The sequence below is a fragment of the Pinus tabuliformis genome, chromosome 5_2 (genome assembly GCF_031772625.1).
Source record: "Pinus tabuliformis cultivar Carrire ecotype Pingquan chromosome 5_2, CPIR1, whole genome shotgun sequence".
Lineage (NCBI taxonomy): Eukaryota > Viridiplantae > Streptophyta > Pinopsida > Pinales > Pinaceae > Pinus > Pinus tabuliformis.
Genome location: NC_142306.1, coordinates 348,006,447 through 348,025,157, shown reverse-complemented (window position 1 = coordinate 348,025,157; position 18,711 = coordinate 348,006,447). Strand labels below are relative to the sequence as shown.

At 35.8% G+C, this 18,711-nt stretch overlaps 1 protein-coding gene across 1 annotated transcript; it reads right to left on the bottom strand.

Moving 5' to 3' along the window:
* Positions 1–328: 328 nt before the first annotated feature.
* Positions 329–7,169, bottom strand: LOC149158914 (protein CORTICAL MICROTUBULE DISORDERING 3-like). Its single transcript, XM_089436354.1, has 4 exons — positions 5,707–7,169; positions 4,018–4,272; positions 3,761–3,852; positions 329–1,936 (listed from the first exon to the last, which is right to left on the bottom strand). Exons 1-4 carry the CDS (start codon positions 6,898–6,900, stop codon positions 904–906), a joined length of 2,574 nt encoding a protein of 857 aa, XP_089292480.1. The 5' UTR covers positions 6,901–7,169; the 3' UTR covers positions 329–903.
* Positions 7,170–18,711: the final 11,542 nt, after the last annotated feature.

Sequence of the window (18,711 nt, the reverse complement as noted above, 5' to 3'; positions counted from 1 at the left end):
AAGATTTTATACATGTATGCACATGTGAAGGTTACTGTTCAAGGGAATCAAGCAGTAAGTAACAGAGAACTAAAGGTAACAAGAATTCCCATCTCAAAAATGAGAAACAACTGTTCTTTGGAGATGATGCCAGTCAAGCATACAAATATTACTGAAGTAACAATATCTATAACGGTATGCTTTCTGGAGGATGCTCTCACAGAATTGTATTGTTGATTCCATATAGACATTTTCCAAAATCTATTGCCCAAAGACACCCAGTGAATAGCAGACATCATCTATAGGGTATGCTTTTTTGGAGGATGCTCTTACAGAACTATACAGTTGATTCCATATAAATATTTTCCAAATTTATTGCCAAATACATCCAATAAATTACAGATTTCAGACCGTCAAGAAAGTTCCATATTTATAACCAATATGCCGAATCTCTCATTGAAATCAAATCATGGGCAGTGTTCCCTTCCTTTCCGTGCCTTGCACAGGTTTACAAAAGAACATATAGCACAGCCCTCGGGGAAAGACCGCCTGCATTTTGTAGGCAAACAAACTCTAACCATACCAAAAAAAAGTACCAATTCCATGCATTCTCAGAGTACAAAAGAAATGTTAGATTTCTCTTTAAATGTTTGAAATTTTCCAGATTCTCAAGATTTAGCACTGGTAAAAGATAATTCGCTGCGCTTGCGAAGAATACAACTGCTCTGGCAAAATAATGAGAAACAAGTACCTGGACAGGTTCTCCTATTTTCCTTTTAATTAAACAAAATCTCATAGAAAGGATCCTCTGCAGTTACAAAGCCTTTACAAGATTTACTATTTATTTTGGTTCGTGAAAGTCTCAAGAACCAGTAAATTCATAATTAACTATCAGCGAGAAATTTGATACAGAAACAGACCTGCTTAGAAACCACAGGCATGGTTATCAAGAGCAGAAGCAGCAGACTCAACATGCCGAAGCAGAAAACCATAAATTTTGCTCTTCAAACGATCAATATTTTCTACCAACTTGGTGTCTGGCATATCTTCCTTTTTATGCCCAAGCTGATCTAGCCAGTCGTTAACCTTTTTAAGTTGAGATAGCATTGCTGCAATTTGGCTGCTATCTTGCTGCGACTGAGTTTTGGCTGTAGAGGCATTGTCAGAATCTGTGTTTTCCACATGAAACCCAGCATCCAATACATCCTCTATAAATTTCAAAAACCAGCTCTGTGCTTCCTGTTGGAGATGCCTAGCCAGATCCATTGTCTCGTTTATTCCATTTCCTTTTATCCATTCAATGCCGGTACCTTTTGAAGGTGCTTCGGAAGAAACTTTACTTACAGCTTTTATGTTGTTGGGCTTTACAGGTGTGCCAAGAGACTGGCGCTTCATTGCACTGGTCACCAAAGGAACAGCTGATCTGAAATCTCCTTTGTCAGAAATGCTACGCCTTCTATCACTATTTGTCTGAGCTACAGATGACAATGCAACCCTAGCCTGAACTTTGTTATCGGGGGATGCAGGAGTGGACCTTCTGGAAGACACACAGTACGGGAAAGCTTGATTCTTGAATGCCTGTGCAGCGGAAGGATCCTCTGATGTAATAGTCTGCTGGTTGTTTTGAAGGACTACATTTGACGTCCCCTTGTTTGGGGAGTTCTTGAAAGAATAGTTAAATCCATATTTGCTGAATATGGATATGGATGCCAAGTCCGTTGCTAATGCAGCACCAATCCATTGCACTGCACTCTTCGCTTTTTCCGTTGAAATATTGAGGTCATCGGCCAATCCATCAGCATGTGGAATGTCCTTATCTTTATCTGCAGTCCTGCTTGCAGCTAGGGATTCAGCAACAGTCACTGACTGCAAAAGCGTTGGATGGATCTCAAAGAACCGATCAATTGAAGGATGGGGATTATTCGTCTTAGCAGAAGAGCATAGCTCAGAAAACATACTGCACATCAAACAAATGTGCACCCAAAAATACAAGTCAACATAATTATATAATTGAAAATACACATGTTATGGAATGAGACATGAAAAACGTCAGAAACGTAAAGATGAGAAGCAGGGGCACGAAAACAAAATTCTGATCATATTCAATTCAAAACCCTCAAACATGACAAGCTTCGGTCATTTTAATGTTACCCACATGGACGCTACATAACAGTTAAGATGAAATAAATACATTTGACATTTGTCATTTTATTCATATCCATAAGCACAACATTAAACGCTGAAGTTCAGAAAATTCAAAGGAGAGGAAAGAATACTAATTAGCTCTCACATTGACTTTACGTAAAGCATCATACATAAAAACTCAATACTTGCCTGATTGATATAAAAACTCAACTCTCCAAATTCAATGTAAATTTAGATAGTGATCTAAGCATATATATGACGAAAAGCAAAGGAGCAGCATATCAATAGAAGTGTTAACATGTGTACAAGCTAAACAAGGAAATGCACACAACGAAGTTAAAGATATCTATTGTCAATTACAGGGAGATCTATTACCAATCACAACTCTTTAGGTGTTTAATAATCAACAACTCTTTACTGAGATGCATGTGCCTATAATTCCGGAATGTATATAAAATCCAAGGAAACTTCAGCATTTAGGTATTTAGTAAAGTCTCAAACAGCAAGGCTGACTTTATCGCTCTTCCTCTTGATATAAATGCGCTTAAACCTTCAAATTGGAAACTAGCTGGTCGAAGAAATGCCGTATGTGGTTAAATTGGAAACTAGCTGGTCGAAGAAATGCCGTATGTGGTTAAAAAATATGGATTGAAAATAAAATTAAATGCACTTCACGCACTTCCCAGGAAGCAAAAGCAAGCTAGCAAACTTATTTAGCCAGCCAGCGTCTCCCTTTTCCAATAAAATCTTCAATCAGAGTACACTGATGAAAGAAAGGAAAAAGATCTACTTGAACACCTTAGACTACAAATCCCATTCCTCCTTGTTCCAGTTCGACAGCAAATCTGTTAAGAGAAATTGGTCAATCTGGCTCTGTTCGATGATGGAGCTCCTAATCCTAAAGTTAAGTATGTCACCTAACCATGACGACCATGGATATATTAATTATGGATATGCCATTACAATAGATGCCTGTCATCATTTTTTCAGAAATAAAAAATCAAGTTGTCATCCTGACCTACATAAAGAACAAGATAAAAGGGTGTCATCATTTTTTCAGAAATATGAGGTTGTCATCCCCACCTACACATAAGGAACCAATAAACCCGAGGCTATCGCCAAAACATACATTCACAGTAAACCGTATCTATTTAACCATCAAACCTTCTCGTATATCAAACCATCAAAAGAAAAGTTTCCCGCCTCACATTGCTGCTGATCTCACCGTTTCTCGTGTCTAATCTCTTGTAAAGGAATGAGAATGTTGTTTGTAGTCTCATTGCACTAGGAGCTAGAATCAATTCATTAATAATAGAAACTCCACGAAGATACTTCTAATACTTATAGTAGTTAAAAGCCTACATAAGAGTTATATATATAGATGTACACCATGAACTTTTTCTTCCATAAATAAAGGGTAGCTTTTTTTTATTGAAAAAGGACGACAAGATATATTATATTTTCATGTTTTCTTAATTTCTATTTCAAACTTTAACACACAAGCAATCCGGATAACTGAACCTTCTTTTATAACAATAACAACTTAATAAATAATATTGACAAACCAATCCTGAGAACTGAACCTTCATTTACGATAGCAACAACCTAATAAATACGATAGACAAGGAATAGATACCTCAATCCTCGAATGACAGCTTCAGCAGCAGAGGCTTCTTGCAGCGCTTCTGCTGCAGCTATGGAAGCAATGTTCCGTCTTTTCAGAGCCTCCTGACAAATCAAAACAGTGCAATTGCCAAATCATAAAATGCCCTTTAACTCACCATAATATGATCAAATTGTGTGTCAGGAGGAAATGAAACAAATTATGAAGCAATTGTGAAACATGAAATGCTAATTGAAGAATGCAACAGTTCAAGATTAAGGAAATCCTACCTGTCCAAGTTCAGATAGGTTCACAGAAATAGAATCCCAAGGGACACTTCCATCTGTCCATTTCTTATCATGAATTGTAATTTGTGGTATACTGTGGCTTGACTTATCAACTGAAGATCTCTTGGTTGGTGATACACCGGAAGCTTTGTTTAGAGCTACAGCCTTGGCATTTTCAGATGCATCCTTTATACCGATATCTTCTTGCTTCTGCTGTGTTTCTCCTTTAGCATCACTTAACCTACGAGAGAGAGCAACCTACATTTGGCAGAAACATGCCAGCAATGATATTAAAATCTTTTATTAATATCTTACAAATAAGAAATGCGAAGGCTAACCATGCATATGTAATTTTTACTTGCCTATTTTTCCAGTTTCATGATCACCCTATATATGACTGAAGAAAGGGACGAGTACCATAAAATGAATCCTACAAGAGGACGAAGTAATCATCATCATATAGGGTTTCATCAATATGGAGCATTCAAATGGGTATACAGACAGTTGCGTTGGAATTTCTAGATTACTTTAGGAGGTAGAATCTGGTTGCATGATTAATTTGGACTTTCCTGGTGCAGAGAAGGCATGTTGGGTTAACTTCTCCTTTTCTGCTGAAACCAGCAGATGAGGAATGGTTTTCACACATGGAAAGATTTGTGAAACAAGGACTCGGACACATGGCTAACATAGAAAACTCTTAAATGGTCTCAAAGGCTCCAGAGTCCAGACTGTGAACAGGTCAATTTCGACACTGTATGTCAGATGCACATATTTGAATAGGGATATGCCCAGGAATACCTGTTATGTTTCAACAAGACAATAGAAATTAAAAATGCTGAACAATGTCATGCACTAATACTAAATTGCAAGGCACTGTTTATGATATGGAAGTGGCCAAATGTTAAAACAAAATACAATAATTGCAGCATCAACGTCTGTGACAGGCTAATGGAAGTATAAGAGAGTCTCAGTTAAAAGTATGCTTATCTTCGCCCAATAACTGTGGAGTGTGGGCTTCAAAGAATTATCAGTCCACAAAAGTCTAGTTATATGGATTCTACTGCCTAGGTATCTCAGGTCAAATAGTCATAACTGTGCAGTCAGTATATAGGTCTTCATTTCAGCAAGATCCAAGGAGCCCTTTAATATAGTAAAGTTACATCCAGTTACCCAAATCCAGCAATACAGGATGTCAATTCCTAAACTCCAATTGAATTTTTTGATGATTTGCTTTGATTCAGAACTAGGCAAATTTAACACAGAACGTAGATTGTCATGGAACTATAATCATGTCTAAAATTAGCCTAATTTTGTTAGGTTTGTCACGAGAGAACAGGGCAGTTTACCATAAGATCAACTTATTCTATTCTTATCATTGTAAAAATGTATGCCTCAAAAGGCCCGAGTAACATAATCTTTCTCCTCCCTGCCAAAAATAATAAAATCAAACTTCTGGGATGGGTATTTCGCTGTAGTTTGGTAAACATCAGAAACCACAAATTATAAAATATTAATGTTGCCAATGTATTCGAAATTCATCATGGATACCAAACAGAGCCTCAGCTCATTGCTAAAGTTGACATATTATGGGCACGTCCAGTAGGGTTTCATCCTCACTGTGGCCTTCTCTATCAACGCAAAAGGATTTGCCAAAACAAAAACAAAAAAACATGTATGGACAATTGAACTGACCTGAGTGCGCAATGCTGATTTAAGGTCAACTTTGTTCTTGGCGGAACACTTCTCCTTCTGCTCCTTCAATGCCAGGATGGGCTCTTCCCAGCTTTTACGCAAGGCCCTAGGATTCTCAGGCTGGTCCGTCATCGCCCTCGATCCACTGACCACCGATTTCTTCTTACCACAATCCCTGATAGCTGGAGACAATTTACCAGCAGAAATCCTTCTTCCAGGAGATATCGAAGTCCTCCTGCCAACTGGCGAGGGCTGAAGAGCTCTCCTCCCGGGAGAAGGCTGAGGCGTTTTCCTCCCCGCATTCGGCGAAGGCTGCCTATACCTGGACGGAACAACATATGCGCCTTCTCGCGCAGGAGCCCTGTTCTCTTCTTGAGCCTTCAAGAGACTTGGAACAACGCACTTGGAAGGTATTGGAGACGATGCCCTTGAATTAGCCCTGGTTGCAGGGGAATTATCTCGAATAACCCTGTTCTTCCCTGACTTTCCGGCAGACAGAGATCGCTTCTCGGTCTTTCCGGCCTCCATTTTACTGTCATCCGACGGCAAATTCTCTGAAGAAGTCAAAATTGGCCTGGTTTGCTTCCCACAAGCAAAAGCATTCTGATTCAAAGCAGGCCTCTCAAAACCTTTATCGTTGGCCATCTCGGTGCCGCAAGTGGGCACCTTAAAAGGCCTATTATTGTCAGCAGACTCCGGCCTTCGGGCCATAACCTGGCAGCTGGCAACCCCTTCCATTGCATTCAAACCCGTGCCGCTCGGATTCGCGTTTGAATTCGAGTTCGACTCCACTGACTGTATAACAAAACCGTTCTGCACCGAAGGCACAGCCCTGGCCACCAGATCCTCCGGGTTACCTATACAGGGGTGCCTACCTGGCAGAGGCCGAACGCAGCGCAGACGTGGAACAGGGGAACCCGACTCAAGCCGGTCCACGTAGAAGAACTGTCCTAGCTGCAGCTTGTCTGTCAAAATAAGATCGTTATCGTCATCCGACAGGGAAACGTAAGTAGAATGAACCGAGTCGGAGACCTTGATGTAAAACCCCTTGTTCGGCCAAAGCTCGCTCCCGGCCAACGCCGGAACAATGCCGATCACCTGCAGAAGCACGGAACGGTGTTCTCCTGCGACCTTCACATCGGAATTCATGCACTGTAGCAACTTCAACAGGATCCCCGGTGTCAAAGACGCCATTAAAGCTGTAAAATCAAACCAAAAACACTGAAAAGCCTATGCTTCAACACTACAAAATCCCTAGATATTCAGCAGAAATTTACAGGCACGGTCTTATAGAGATTCCCCTGTTTTCCCCTGTTATGCAGAATCAGCCTGGCCGTTTCACCATTATCCCCAGAAGCTAAACACCACTTACGGAAACCATGAAACTGCGAGCTGAATCAGAACAGAGACATTCTCATATAATCAGAGCGTTTTCCCCTGTAGCTCAAAAATTCAAAATCAAGCCTACTCTAATGTTTCGGCTATATGCTGTATGGCTTCGGCTATATACCGTCCCGTTCCGTTCAGCCCCTCAAAGCCTCAGCCCCTCAAAGCCGGAGAGTTTTCAAATTCCGCGGTTCCCGCCCGGAGCCCAGCGCCCGGTCCCAAACGGTAAACTTGTTTTATCCTAAAATATTTTTAATCTATTTTGAAAATATGGGTCCGGGCCCCGGGGTCTTCACGGTCCCAAACGGTAAACTTGTTTTATCCTAAAATATTTTTAATCTATTTTGAAAATATGGGTCCGGGCCCCGGGGTCTTCACCGTCCACGTAAGCACAAGATAGCCGTTACGAAATTAGCCGTCGTTTGACAGAATTTAGTCCTCTGCCAACCGTCCAATTCAATTTCAAAGCGGATTAACGATGGATAAGTTGTACGTCTGGTTAATTTGGAGTGACACGTGTCAATACAGTGTTCGAGGACCGTTGTGTTTTTAATGCTCATTCAATTTGAGAACCAAAAGGTGGGGTTCATGTGACACCTTATAAGGTGAAGTTTTCTCTCCACTACCCTTTACTCTTACTTAATGGACACCCTCAAATTGACATGAACCTCACAGTGACCAAATATGTACTTTGCAGTGCAATCTTAAATGAGTATTCACATTGAATATGCATGGTATGATGTTATAAGAGATAGGTCTATGATTTAAATTATCTGGTTGAGGGTTTGGTTGATGGTGGTCACTTTCCAACTAAATAGGGAAAAATTGAAAATCATGCATATATATAAAATATAAAATATAAAATATAAAATATAGTATAATATGATATGAAATTTAATTTAGTGTAATAATTGAAAAAAATGGCTTAAATAATAAAGGTTATAATATAATTTTTATTGGATTATGTTGTAAGTATTTTATTTTTAAAATAATTTGTTATTAAATTTATTAAAAATATTATTATTTATTTTAAAAATCTTTGTTAATAATTTAAATTTTAGATTTAAGATTTTTGTGATTCATAATTTACAAAATAGCGTTTTGGATTAATTACATTATAAAGATTGGGTCCACGTTTTGAACCAACTAATGTGGTTCATCCTATTGGATTTAAATTTTGTTTTTTATTATAGATAATTTAAATTTGACTTAGCGTTGAATATTTTAAATAAAAAAATATACAAGTTTAATATTTAATAGTTATTATAAAAATATTGGATTTTTTTAAAGAAAATATGAGGTTAATTTGTTTTTATGTAAATAGATATGTTTATTCCCAATTTTATTTTAAAGAAAAAGTAAGTACAATTTGTTTATAAAGGCCTATGGTTTTGTGAACAACATTAATCTCTTCTATGAGGTCATGTTACCTTAGTTTTAAGCTGCATATAGAATTATTAACAAAACTATGAATTTAGTAAAAGCATGTAGTGTTTGTCTAGGATGATGGTAATGATGTTGTAAGAATACCTCTTCAACTATAGGCAACACTTTGGACATGTTTATTATCTTGAGTTTAGAATGGGGAGAAGGTCCATCACTATTGTTGTCTTATATTTACATTCTTCAAAACTAAGAATTATTGTTGGCCATGAGTTCTTATCAATGAACATATGACATTCAATTATAAGTTTGCTTTGAACATTCATGAATGATAGCTTCTTATCTAAATACAAGAGTAGAAAGTGATCAAATTGTAAAACCACAGTCATGGTGGAAGAATTGGGAGGTAAGTTGCAATTCGATGACTCCCTCTATAGATTTAGAGGTATTCTCCCTGAAGCTTAGTCACCAATCTTACCCTGCTAACTTAGGTGAGAGGTGTCGATACTAATATAGAGATGAATAAAGAGTCATTTTCACCACTCCAAGTGTCTTTACTCCATTGTTCCACTAGATGGATGAAAGAAGGCTTGGGCTAGACAACTCATAACACGAAATGAACCTAATATGTTTAACCAAGTGAGAAAATGCAATATAGGTAGGATCGTCCAAAAGTCCAATAATCTCAAATTAATGAATGAATTGATTGAATTGACATTCAAAACCTAAAAGAAAATACACCAACGAATATGAATTAAGAATTAAGAAAAACAGTAAATAATGACCTTTAACATATCATATAAAATAGTAATATAATTTATATATATTTTTTGGATGAACAAAAGTTATCATTGGTCTTCTAATAAAAGATTGTGTAAAAAAAATATAAATTATTTATAATAAAATTAACACACACATATATATATGTCAATTGAGTTTAGCCTAGGTGACTGGATGGAATAATTATTATCCTCTCCACCTAGGTTCAAGTCTCATATGTTAACATGTTTACCCTTAGGAATAGAGTAACTTGTTGAGCTCTTGAGTGAGTCTATAGTAAGGGTTGGCCTAGTACCAACAATTTTTCTCTTGCCTTTAGGCTGAAAGGGAGACTAAATACCAAATACCCCAAAAAACCCATATATATATATATATATATATATATATGGGTTAGCTCAATTGGTCGAGTTCCCGTTACTAAAAGCATCTCGCTAATAAGATGTCACGGGGTCAATTTTCATCAACGCTCTCGAAATTAAACTCTGCTAATAAAGTGATAAAAAATAATATATATATATATATATATAACTTCAAATCAACCTAAAAACTTATTAATAAAAAAATCTGTCACATCATGTCTTTCAAAATGGATTAAAATTTTGTAAATAAAGCTCAGAAGAGACAACCTCAAAACTTATTAATAAAAAAATCTGTCATATCATGTTTTTCAAAATGGATTAAAATTTTGTGAATAAAGCTTAGAAGAGACAACCTCAATTGGACAATATCTTAGAAGACAAAATCACAAAAGCTTAGGAAGCCAACAATAAAATAATACCACCAAAAATATGTCCATCAACCAGCGACATTTTTGTCTCCATGTCTAAAGTTGATGGGAGCTCTGGTCCATACCTCATGTTTTGGAAATTATTGTCCTGCAATGTCTGGAGAACTACAACACATGTATTGTTTTGCCGTGAGTTCTGGTTGATTATAATACAATCCTATGATAAATAAAAATTAAAAACAACTCCATCTCTTACGTTCACAATGTTTCCTTTCCTATAAAAAAAAAAAATTGTATTCCTTAAAATCAAGAAATGTCTTATTTTCACGTTGTTTCCCTTTAACGTTTGAAAACCCAAAGGCTCAAGAGGAGCTCATGAGTGTAATAAAGATTTACTATTGTTCACTGACATATTGTGAGATTATCACTACCAAATAGGAGGATACAACATTCGAAAAGACACTATTGTGTAATTATTCCTGTCTTCGTTATGGGATTCCGATTACAACCATGATTTATTCCATAACAATATATTCTTTAAGAGTATTTATTTCAGAGAAGTAGAATGGTGTGTTATTATTGAGCATAGAAAGTGTTAATTTAAAAATGTAAATAATATGAGATATAATTAAATGATGGGTAAATGATAATAGGTATCAAAACATTTAATTCATGATAATTTTAAACAATGGGAAAATTTATCGTAACTTAATTCTCAAATCAATAATGAGAAAAATCATTTATGGTTATTATATGTGAATGTAGATTAACTCATCATACCATTATTCAAGGAAAACCACACCGCCTGGAATGACTCGTTGGTGGTTCGTAAGGGAGTAGGCTTTCGCTCCTATCGAATGTATTCACATCTTGGATTGCTAACCTATTTCCTTACGTTCAAGGAAGATTAGCTCTTAACCAAGCAAAAACAGTTTTAGGGCATACTCCAGGCACAACATTTAACTCATGATACATCTCACATTGGCAAAAAAAAATCATAAAAATTAACTAGATTATAACTTTATCTTAAATTATTATTATTATTATTATGGTCCTAGGGGTAGCACATTTGGTGATCGAAATAATGTGAACCCTGAGAAAATTGAGAGATCCAATGTTCAAATCCCCCCGATTGTGACCCAGTTTATGGAGAGGAGGTCAAGCCATAGACCCCCAAAGGTTTATTGGTAGCTATAAACACGCTTTGTTACAATAACATGGCTTACTAAACCACATGCCCAAAAACCCATAATTAATGTGCTTGTGACACATGTTCATATGACAATCTTTTTTTCAATTAATCAATTTAATTAAAAAGCCAAAAAGGGCATAACTACTTTTGAGATAAACCTCAACTATTGATATGTGACTACTACTAAAAATTTTCTAGAATATTCCATGGAGGTTAAACCCTACCATCCACCTAATAATTATTGATAATTAAATTAAAATTTTGGAAACTCTAGCCCACGGGGCTTTGGATTGACAATGAATGGGTGCGTTGTTAAGGCACTCCTTGCGATAGATCACCGGTTCAAATCCCCCGTGGGTACTTAGGTTAGTCTTAACTAGAAAAAATAAAAATAAATAAATAAATAAATTTGGAAGCTCTATTACAAAATAGACATGCTTGTTGTCATAATAATCAAATTGATGAGAATTATGATTACAAAACAAACACTCTAACCTAAAGTACCCATAACTTTGGATCAAAAACACTAAAACCAATCATTGAATTGAAAAGTGGTGTTATCAAAATCACTTTATATTTTCTTGTTAAAATTACAATATTTTTACACCATGACCTTAAATGCCTATAATGTTGCATAGAAAAACCTTTAGATTGACACATAAAATAAAAAGTGATGCTCTTAAAATCAACTATTTTTTATGGTTGAAATTACAACTTATTAGTCCTTGTCTCGTCGGGGACTATAACATTCGCCTCGCATCAAAGTGCTTTGACTTTCTAATATTTTGTAATTATTTTGTAATTTTAATTAAGTTTCTAGAAAATTCTTAATATTCCTATTTTCCTGTAAATTCAAAAATAATTTTATATCTTTGGGGTTGGTTGAACGAGATTTGATGGGACATAATTCCCCCGGTGGAGGGAATTTTATTTTTGGTCTTTTTCAGTGCCTCACAAAAAAAAAAAAAAAAACTAATTTTATGAGTAGTTATTTCGTGGGTGAGTGCTCTGACATTAACACTGCACTAACACTATTATGTTATTGCTCTTCCTAATGATGTTAGAATTGACGCGGTTGCAGGTCCTTTACGTAGGCGAGAGGGTGGGGGGCTAAACAAGGACGAATCTCCAATTAATATTATTAGTGGAGCATTCCTTGTGCTGAGCTTATTAAAGTGTGAAGTTCAATGTGCGGAAGTTTGCTTGTGTGTGGAGGTTTTCTCTTGCAGATCTTTCAAACTTACTATGTACAGATCATGAAAAACCACATGGTAAAACAATGACACTTATGTTAACCCTGCGGCTACTTATTAGATCATGAGATGGTGTTTTATGTTACTTTGTGAGTGACTGTTATTTATGAGTGTGGTCGCAAAAACACAATATGCTTATGTTCAAACATTCGATTATGCGAAGGTGAACTGTTGTTCTTTACACATATCCGTGGAGGGTTTTATCGAAGTGTTGTGCGGAGGAAGTTCATTGTGCTAGAGAATGAACTTCCTCTGCGCACTAATGTTAACGAGAAAGACACCATTGTTAAAAGTAGAAGAAGGTAACGATTTACAACTCATTCAAGAGAAAATTCGAGGGAGCAATTAGAAATTTTTGTCTGAAATGACAATTGCATTAGCTAAGTCGATTTAAGTTCATGATATTTATGCCACTAAATTGTTATTTTAGGCGTTTAGATTGTTTTCATTTTTAGATATTATGTTTTTGGTTGTCATGATGTTGAGCGAAGTCTCACTTCGAAGGTGTGATGCGTCTTCTGTTCCCTGCATGTAAGTGCAACCTCTTCAGAAGCAGTGTATTCCACAATATTTTTAAGCTATGTCGAGAGTGGTGGGTGCCCCGACTTTGTGATGTGCGACTGAATGTGTGGGTATCACTTCCCCGTATAGTGGTTTTTCCATAGTGGGTTCACCCTCCCCCTACATACCCACTAATCCAGGTCTCCTGCATTATTGAATTCGCATATGAGGGTCCAAAATCATGGACATCTACTTTGTCTCGAAACAATATGACATACATAGTGAGGTGAGGTGTCTAATAATCTTCAGAAAATTTCTCTACCCATTTGAATGATTCTACTGCATCTATGACATACTTCATCACATTTAAATGCAGTGGAATCTGGTGCCCAGAAAGTACCGATCCCATCTCGAGAATTTCTAGTGAACCATGGTGAACAATCAAGTCGTTGGAGATGTCGTCACCATTCAAGAAAGCCTGTGGAAGGTCAGACAACTCATCATCATTATTCTGCCACTGCACAGTTCTCCACTATGAGTGGTGCCGCCAACAATTCTTCATTTGCATCGAGTCTGGCAGCAGTAGCTTCTCGTAGCACTATTACTGCTACTGATATTGCTAACAGAAGTGTTGTTGCATCATTTACATCCTCACTGACTATTTTACTCTTGATCCAAATCTTTTCACTTCAAAAATGCATCTACAATTGCATTTAAAAGAGCATGTAACCATAAGATGCATATACATAAAAGAAGCAAAAATAAATGACAACCATGAGAAGCAAAGTCACATTAACATATTGATAACGGAGTTCACCCAGTGTGGGTTATGTCTTCGGACTCTACTCAATGTGGGGAGGCCTCTTTCATTAATTTTCAACAAAATCAAATTACATGCATGTAAAAAAGACACCTTATACCTTCACTTCTGGAGATGGCCTGAAAATGCACACCTCTACTGAAGAAATAGACTGCACCATTGCATTCTTGGCGAAAAACCATGAAAATTGATTGTAAACTCGATCCCTTTTTGCTTCGGTCAAAATTTGGACCCCCAAGAATCTCAAAAATTCCCCAAAGATTCTTTCTCACGAGTTGACTACAATTCAGCTACTCATATGAAGAATTTGATCACACCATCATGTTCCTTGCGAAAAACGAGAAAAATGAGTAAAAAGTCGACCTGGTTTTGAAACTGCAAATTTCGAGCCCCCATGGAATCTCAAAGATTCCATAAAGATTTTGTTCCGTAGGTTGGATGAAATTCCGCTACTCAGATTAGAAAACTGATCATGCTATCGGACCCCTAGTGAAATTCTGATTCATTTGAGTATAAACTTGACATGTATTTGACACCTCAAAAATTTGCTCAAAAAAATCTAAAAGATTCCTCCAAAATTCTTCGAGATCATAGTTTCATAGAGCACAGTGCCACCTCCAACGTCGTTCCACTTCATGGTTCCTCCGCTTTTCATTCTTCTCCGCGTGGTTCCTCTCGGCCTCTCCTCTGGTCGAAGGGATGAAATGGGTTTAAATTTAAATAGTTAGGCAATAAAAAATAGTTAGGACCATTGGGCCAATGGTTACACGTGGTACTTAAAAAGAGCAACATTGGTGATGAGTCGGATCAAGCCCCATTGGTGGCATTTTTCATTTTCTTTTTGTTATTTTGTAACATGTGTTATTTAACATACTAACAAGACCAAGTTTAATATAACAATTCAAGCAATAATCCGTTTGTTTTTTTTAATATGGATCAACCACTGTATATTTTAATAAGCCAACTATATGTAATATGGGTTAAAATTTGGTATTACGTTTTTAACAAATAATATAACCATATTTCTATAACTCATAATATATGTCCCCTCCAACATGCACATTGGTTTGAATTTTGGCATTTGGTTTTGTTTTTGTTTATATGGCTATATTATCAACCAAATATATATAGCTATTTGGTTTGAATTTTGGTATTTGGTTTTGTTTTGGTTTATATGGGTTATATTATCAACCAAATATATAAATATATATAGATATTTTAAATAATCATATATGATTTTTAAATTGATGTTGTTTATATATGGTTTTTGTTTTTATGAGAGTTTTAATTTATTTTTTGTCTTTTTGTAAAGATAAGGAGCTAAATGACTGAGTGCCAAGTGCCAATGGTTAATAGGCCACTAGTCGACTACCATGTAATCTGTTGGTCCCGCCCGCTAACTGGGATGCCATGTGGCATGCTGTGGGCTCCCTTTTTTGTCTGTCTTGTCAAATTTCAAACTGCAATAAGTTGGTCATACGAACTCGAATTTGAGTTTTGTTTACGTTGTTGGAAATCTTGCGATGAGATTTTCGATCTGACCTTGGTTTCACTGCAATCCAAGAAATTTTATTTTTGAGCCTTTCCTAAGCCCTCTTTGATCACTGAGTGTTTTTGAAGCCACATAGATCATTCCTCCCCACTGATGAGATTTTGGTCCTCCAAAAGCATGAATATAATATGTAATCTGTTGTGCTCCCTTTTCTGCACAACAAGTGCCCTAACAAGCCACACTTCCTTCTCCTTCACCTTTTTTCTTCAGAGCCATAAGTGATGAACCAACACCTGCATCCTCTGCAAACCTGTAATATAATCTTTGCAAACTACATGTTCAATTACATGACCAATCATGACCCAAGCATCCCTATACTTGCCAAGAGTTTATAACACGCACTCTTTGGTCAAGTGTACATCATAATAGAAACCAATACCCAACTATCAACAAAAAGAGGCCAAAACATCATCATGTTGTTTTCATAAGTGATGGAAAACACATTATCACTTTTACAATCATTTCGTAACATATTATTTAAAATAATATAGCCACGATATGCTACTATATCTAATAAAACCATCTCTCACTCAATAAAGTGAACGGATCATCTCCCTATGGTTGATTCGCTTATTGAACACTTTCACCATCTAATTATGTTATCACTATGTAATTTCCCTAGGCTGTGGAGAGAAACCTAAAGGTAACCACAAAACCGCTTGCAAAGATGGGATCTAGCCCTTCCAGCTTTAAAGAGGGATCTCTCTTTTTAATTTAAATTTATGTTTTAAGATATTAGGCTAGTTATTGAGCTCCAAGGTTGGTTTTTCAAATATTTGGTTGAAAATTGCAGGGAAAGACCATTGGGCATGGAGTCATGAGTCTTAAGGTGATCAAATACAAACATAACAGAGCAAATGTAACAAGGCAAGATAGACAAACTTTTGGATATTTTAAAGTATTTGTGGAGTGTCATAGCAGTCATCTTCGACATCTTCTTCATGGTTGAAAGGTCCCTCGTGAATAGGCTCCATATTATCATGATCCATAAATTGATCATCTTCATAAAAACTTTCCAAGTCCTCAATAAATTTGTCAAAATGTGTGCAACAATCTTCGACAAGTAACAAAGAAGGATGATGTTCTTGATGTCTCTGATAAAATACTGTATGAAAATCTCTAAGAGAATATAAACAATTATTTGGCAAGCTTTCATACCATGATTGTGCATTGCCCTCCAAGGACACCATGAATATCTTCAGAAGACAATCTTCATGAAATTTAACTTTAAACTTACGAATATGCATATGAAATTTAATTAGATGTGAAACATAATTATCTCCTTTTTTATCTTTGAAGGTAGGTAAATAAATCTGCCAACTTACACTAGGCATGTGATTTGGAAATCCTGGAATATGAATGCAATGCATAGGAGCATACCTTATAGATTGAGAACTCATCTTTATTTCTGGATCCTGCTGCTAGTGGAGTCTTTATATCAACTTGAAACTGTTTGGAGTCGCCAGGTGAATGTTTTCAACCTTCTTGTGTCTAATCATTGTCCACCATCAACAATCAAATCTTAAAGTTGATACTCTTTCCTGAGAATAATGAAACCTTTCTTACCAAGTATGGTCACCAGAATGTTATCACTCCGTAATTTCCCTAGGTTGTGGAGAGAAACCCAGAGATAACCACAAAACCACTTGCAAAGCTGGGATCTAGCCCTTCCAATTTCAGAGAGGGGTCTCTCTTTTTTATTTTAGATTTTTGTTTAAGATATTAGGCTAGTTATTGAGTTCCAAGGTTAGTTTTTCAAATATTTGATTGAAAATTTCAGGGAAATACCATTGGGCATGTAGTCATGAGTCTTAAGGTGATCAAATACAAAAATAATAGAGTAGTTGTAATAGGGCTGGATAGGAAAACTTTTGGATATTTTAAAGTATTTGTGGAGTGTGTAAGATGAATATGATTTAAGTTCAATTAAATATGGAGCATGTTGAGATGAATTCAAAACTTAACATCATAATGAAAACATTGATATTGTTTACAAGCTAGAGCAAAGTACACTTAAGCAAATTCAACCATTTTTCTTCTTGAAACAATAGAGACTGAAAACATATGGAAACTAAGAAAATAACAATTTTACGTGAGAAATTATATCACCAAATGGTTTGACATGGGAATCCTGGAACAATTTTTTTCTGTATTATTGCAAATTGATCACTTCAGTAAAGCTTACATCAAAATATGGCTCCTTTCTTCATACAAGTTCCAACCTATTCTAAGTCTTATTACAATATATTTATAGAATTTATGCTAAACTAACTTCAAATTCCAAAAATGAATTGATTACAAAATAATATCTCACAATTTCTGGAAAAATCTGAATAATAAACTAAAGATAAAATCAATCACTGGAAAACTGTAGGAAATCTGGAACTACTGGAAAATCTTCAGCCTTCAAATCTGGAAATTGGTTTTTAAATTTTGATCCTCTACCTTGGAATCTGGAGAGGTTGAAGTTGTCTTCACAAAACCTACTCACTGCACTCTCAAATACTATTAACTCTGCCACGTGTACCAACTAGCTTCCCTTTTGATTGTTATTTCTGAGCCAAAAAATATGAAAATAATTGCATATTTGTTGATGTTTTCCACCTAGTTGATCAATAAATTATTTTTATTTTGGAGTTAAATCAAATTTATGTGTCAAACCCTTTTTCCATAGTATTTGCCTTCATCATCATTAAATAGTTCATCACTGTCCCAAAATATTTGGGAAGAAAATATTTTGAATAATATTTCCAAATATTTTGCTTAAACCTATAAATGAATTTCAAAAAATAAATTTCAAAATATTTCTTTGAATGATTTAATAAACCATCCTCTTGTTTTGAAATCCATGTCTTGTTTTTAAATCCATGTCTTGTTTTTCCTTCCCATGGATTTTAAAAACCATGTCTTGTTTCTCCTTCCCATGGATTTTAAAAATCATGTCCCTTTTTTCCATGGTTGGTAAAGTATTTTTACTTTACCATTTTACTCATGTAAATTTTTTTGATTAATTATTTATCCACATTTCATTTCCAGTGCATCTATCGTCTTTATACCACAGCAAAAACATTTTTTCTTCTCTATAAAATTTTGTTTTTAGTCTAGCTCCTTTTGCTTTCATGTGTAGCCTCATTTCATAAATATATTACCGTAAAAGTTTCCTTTTACTTTTACTTTCACCTGTAAATTCATTTCATAAGCCTCCTTTTGTTTTCACTTGTAACCTCATTTCATAAATGTGTCCAAGCTTCAGAGAAATCCAAGCTCCAGCTCTCCAGAGAAATTCAATTAATCAAATGACACAAATGATCTTCCCTTCCTGCCATATATCATAAATGACCTTCCGACATATATCATGATATTTAAATCATCGTAAATAGTAAATGGTTTTAGGAAGGGGGGTCTGAAATG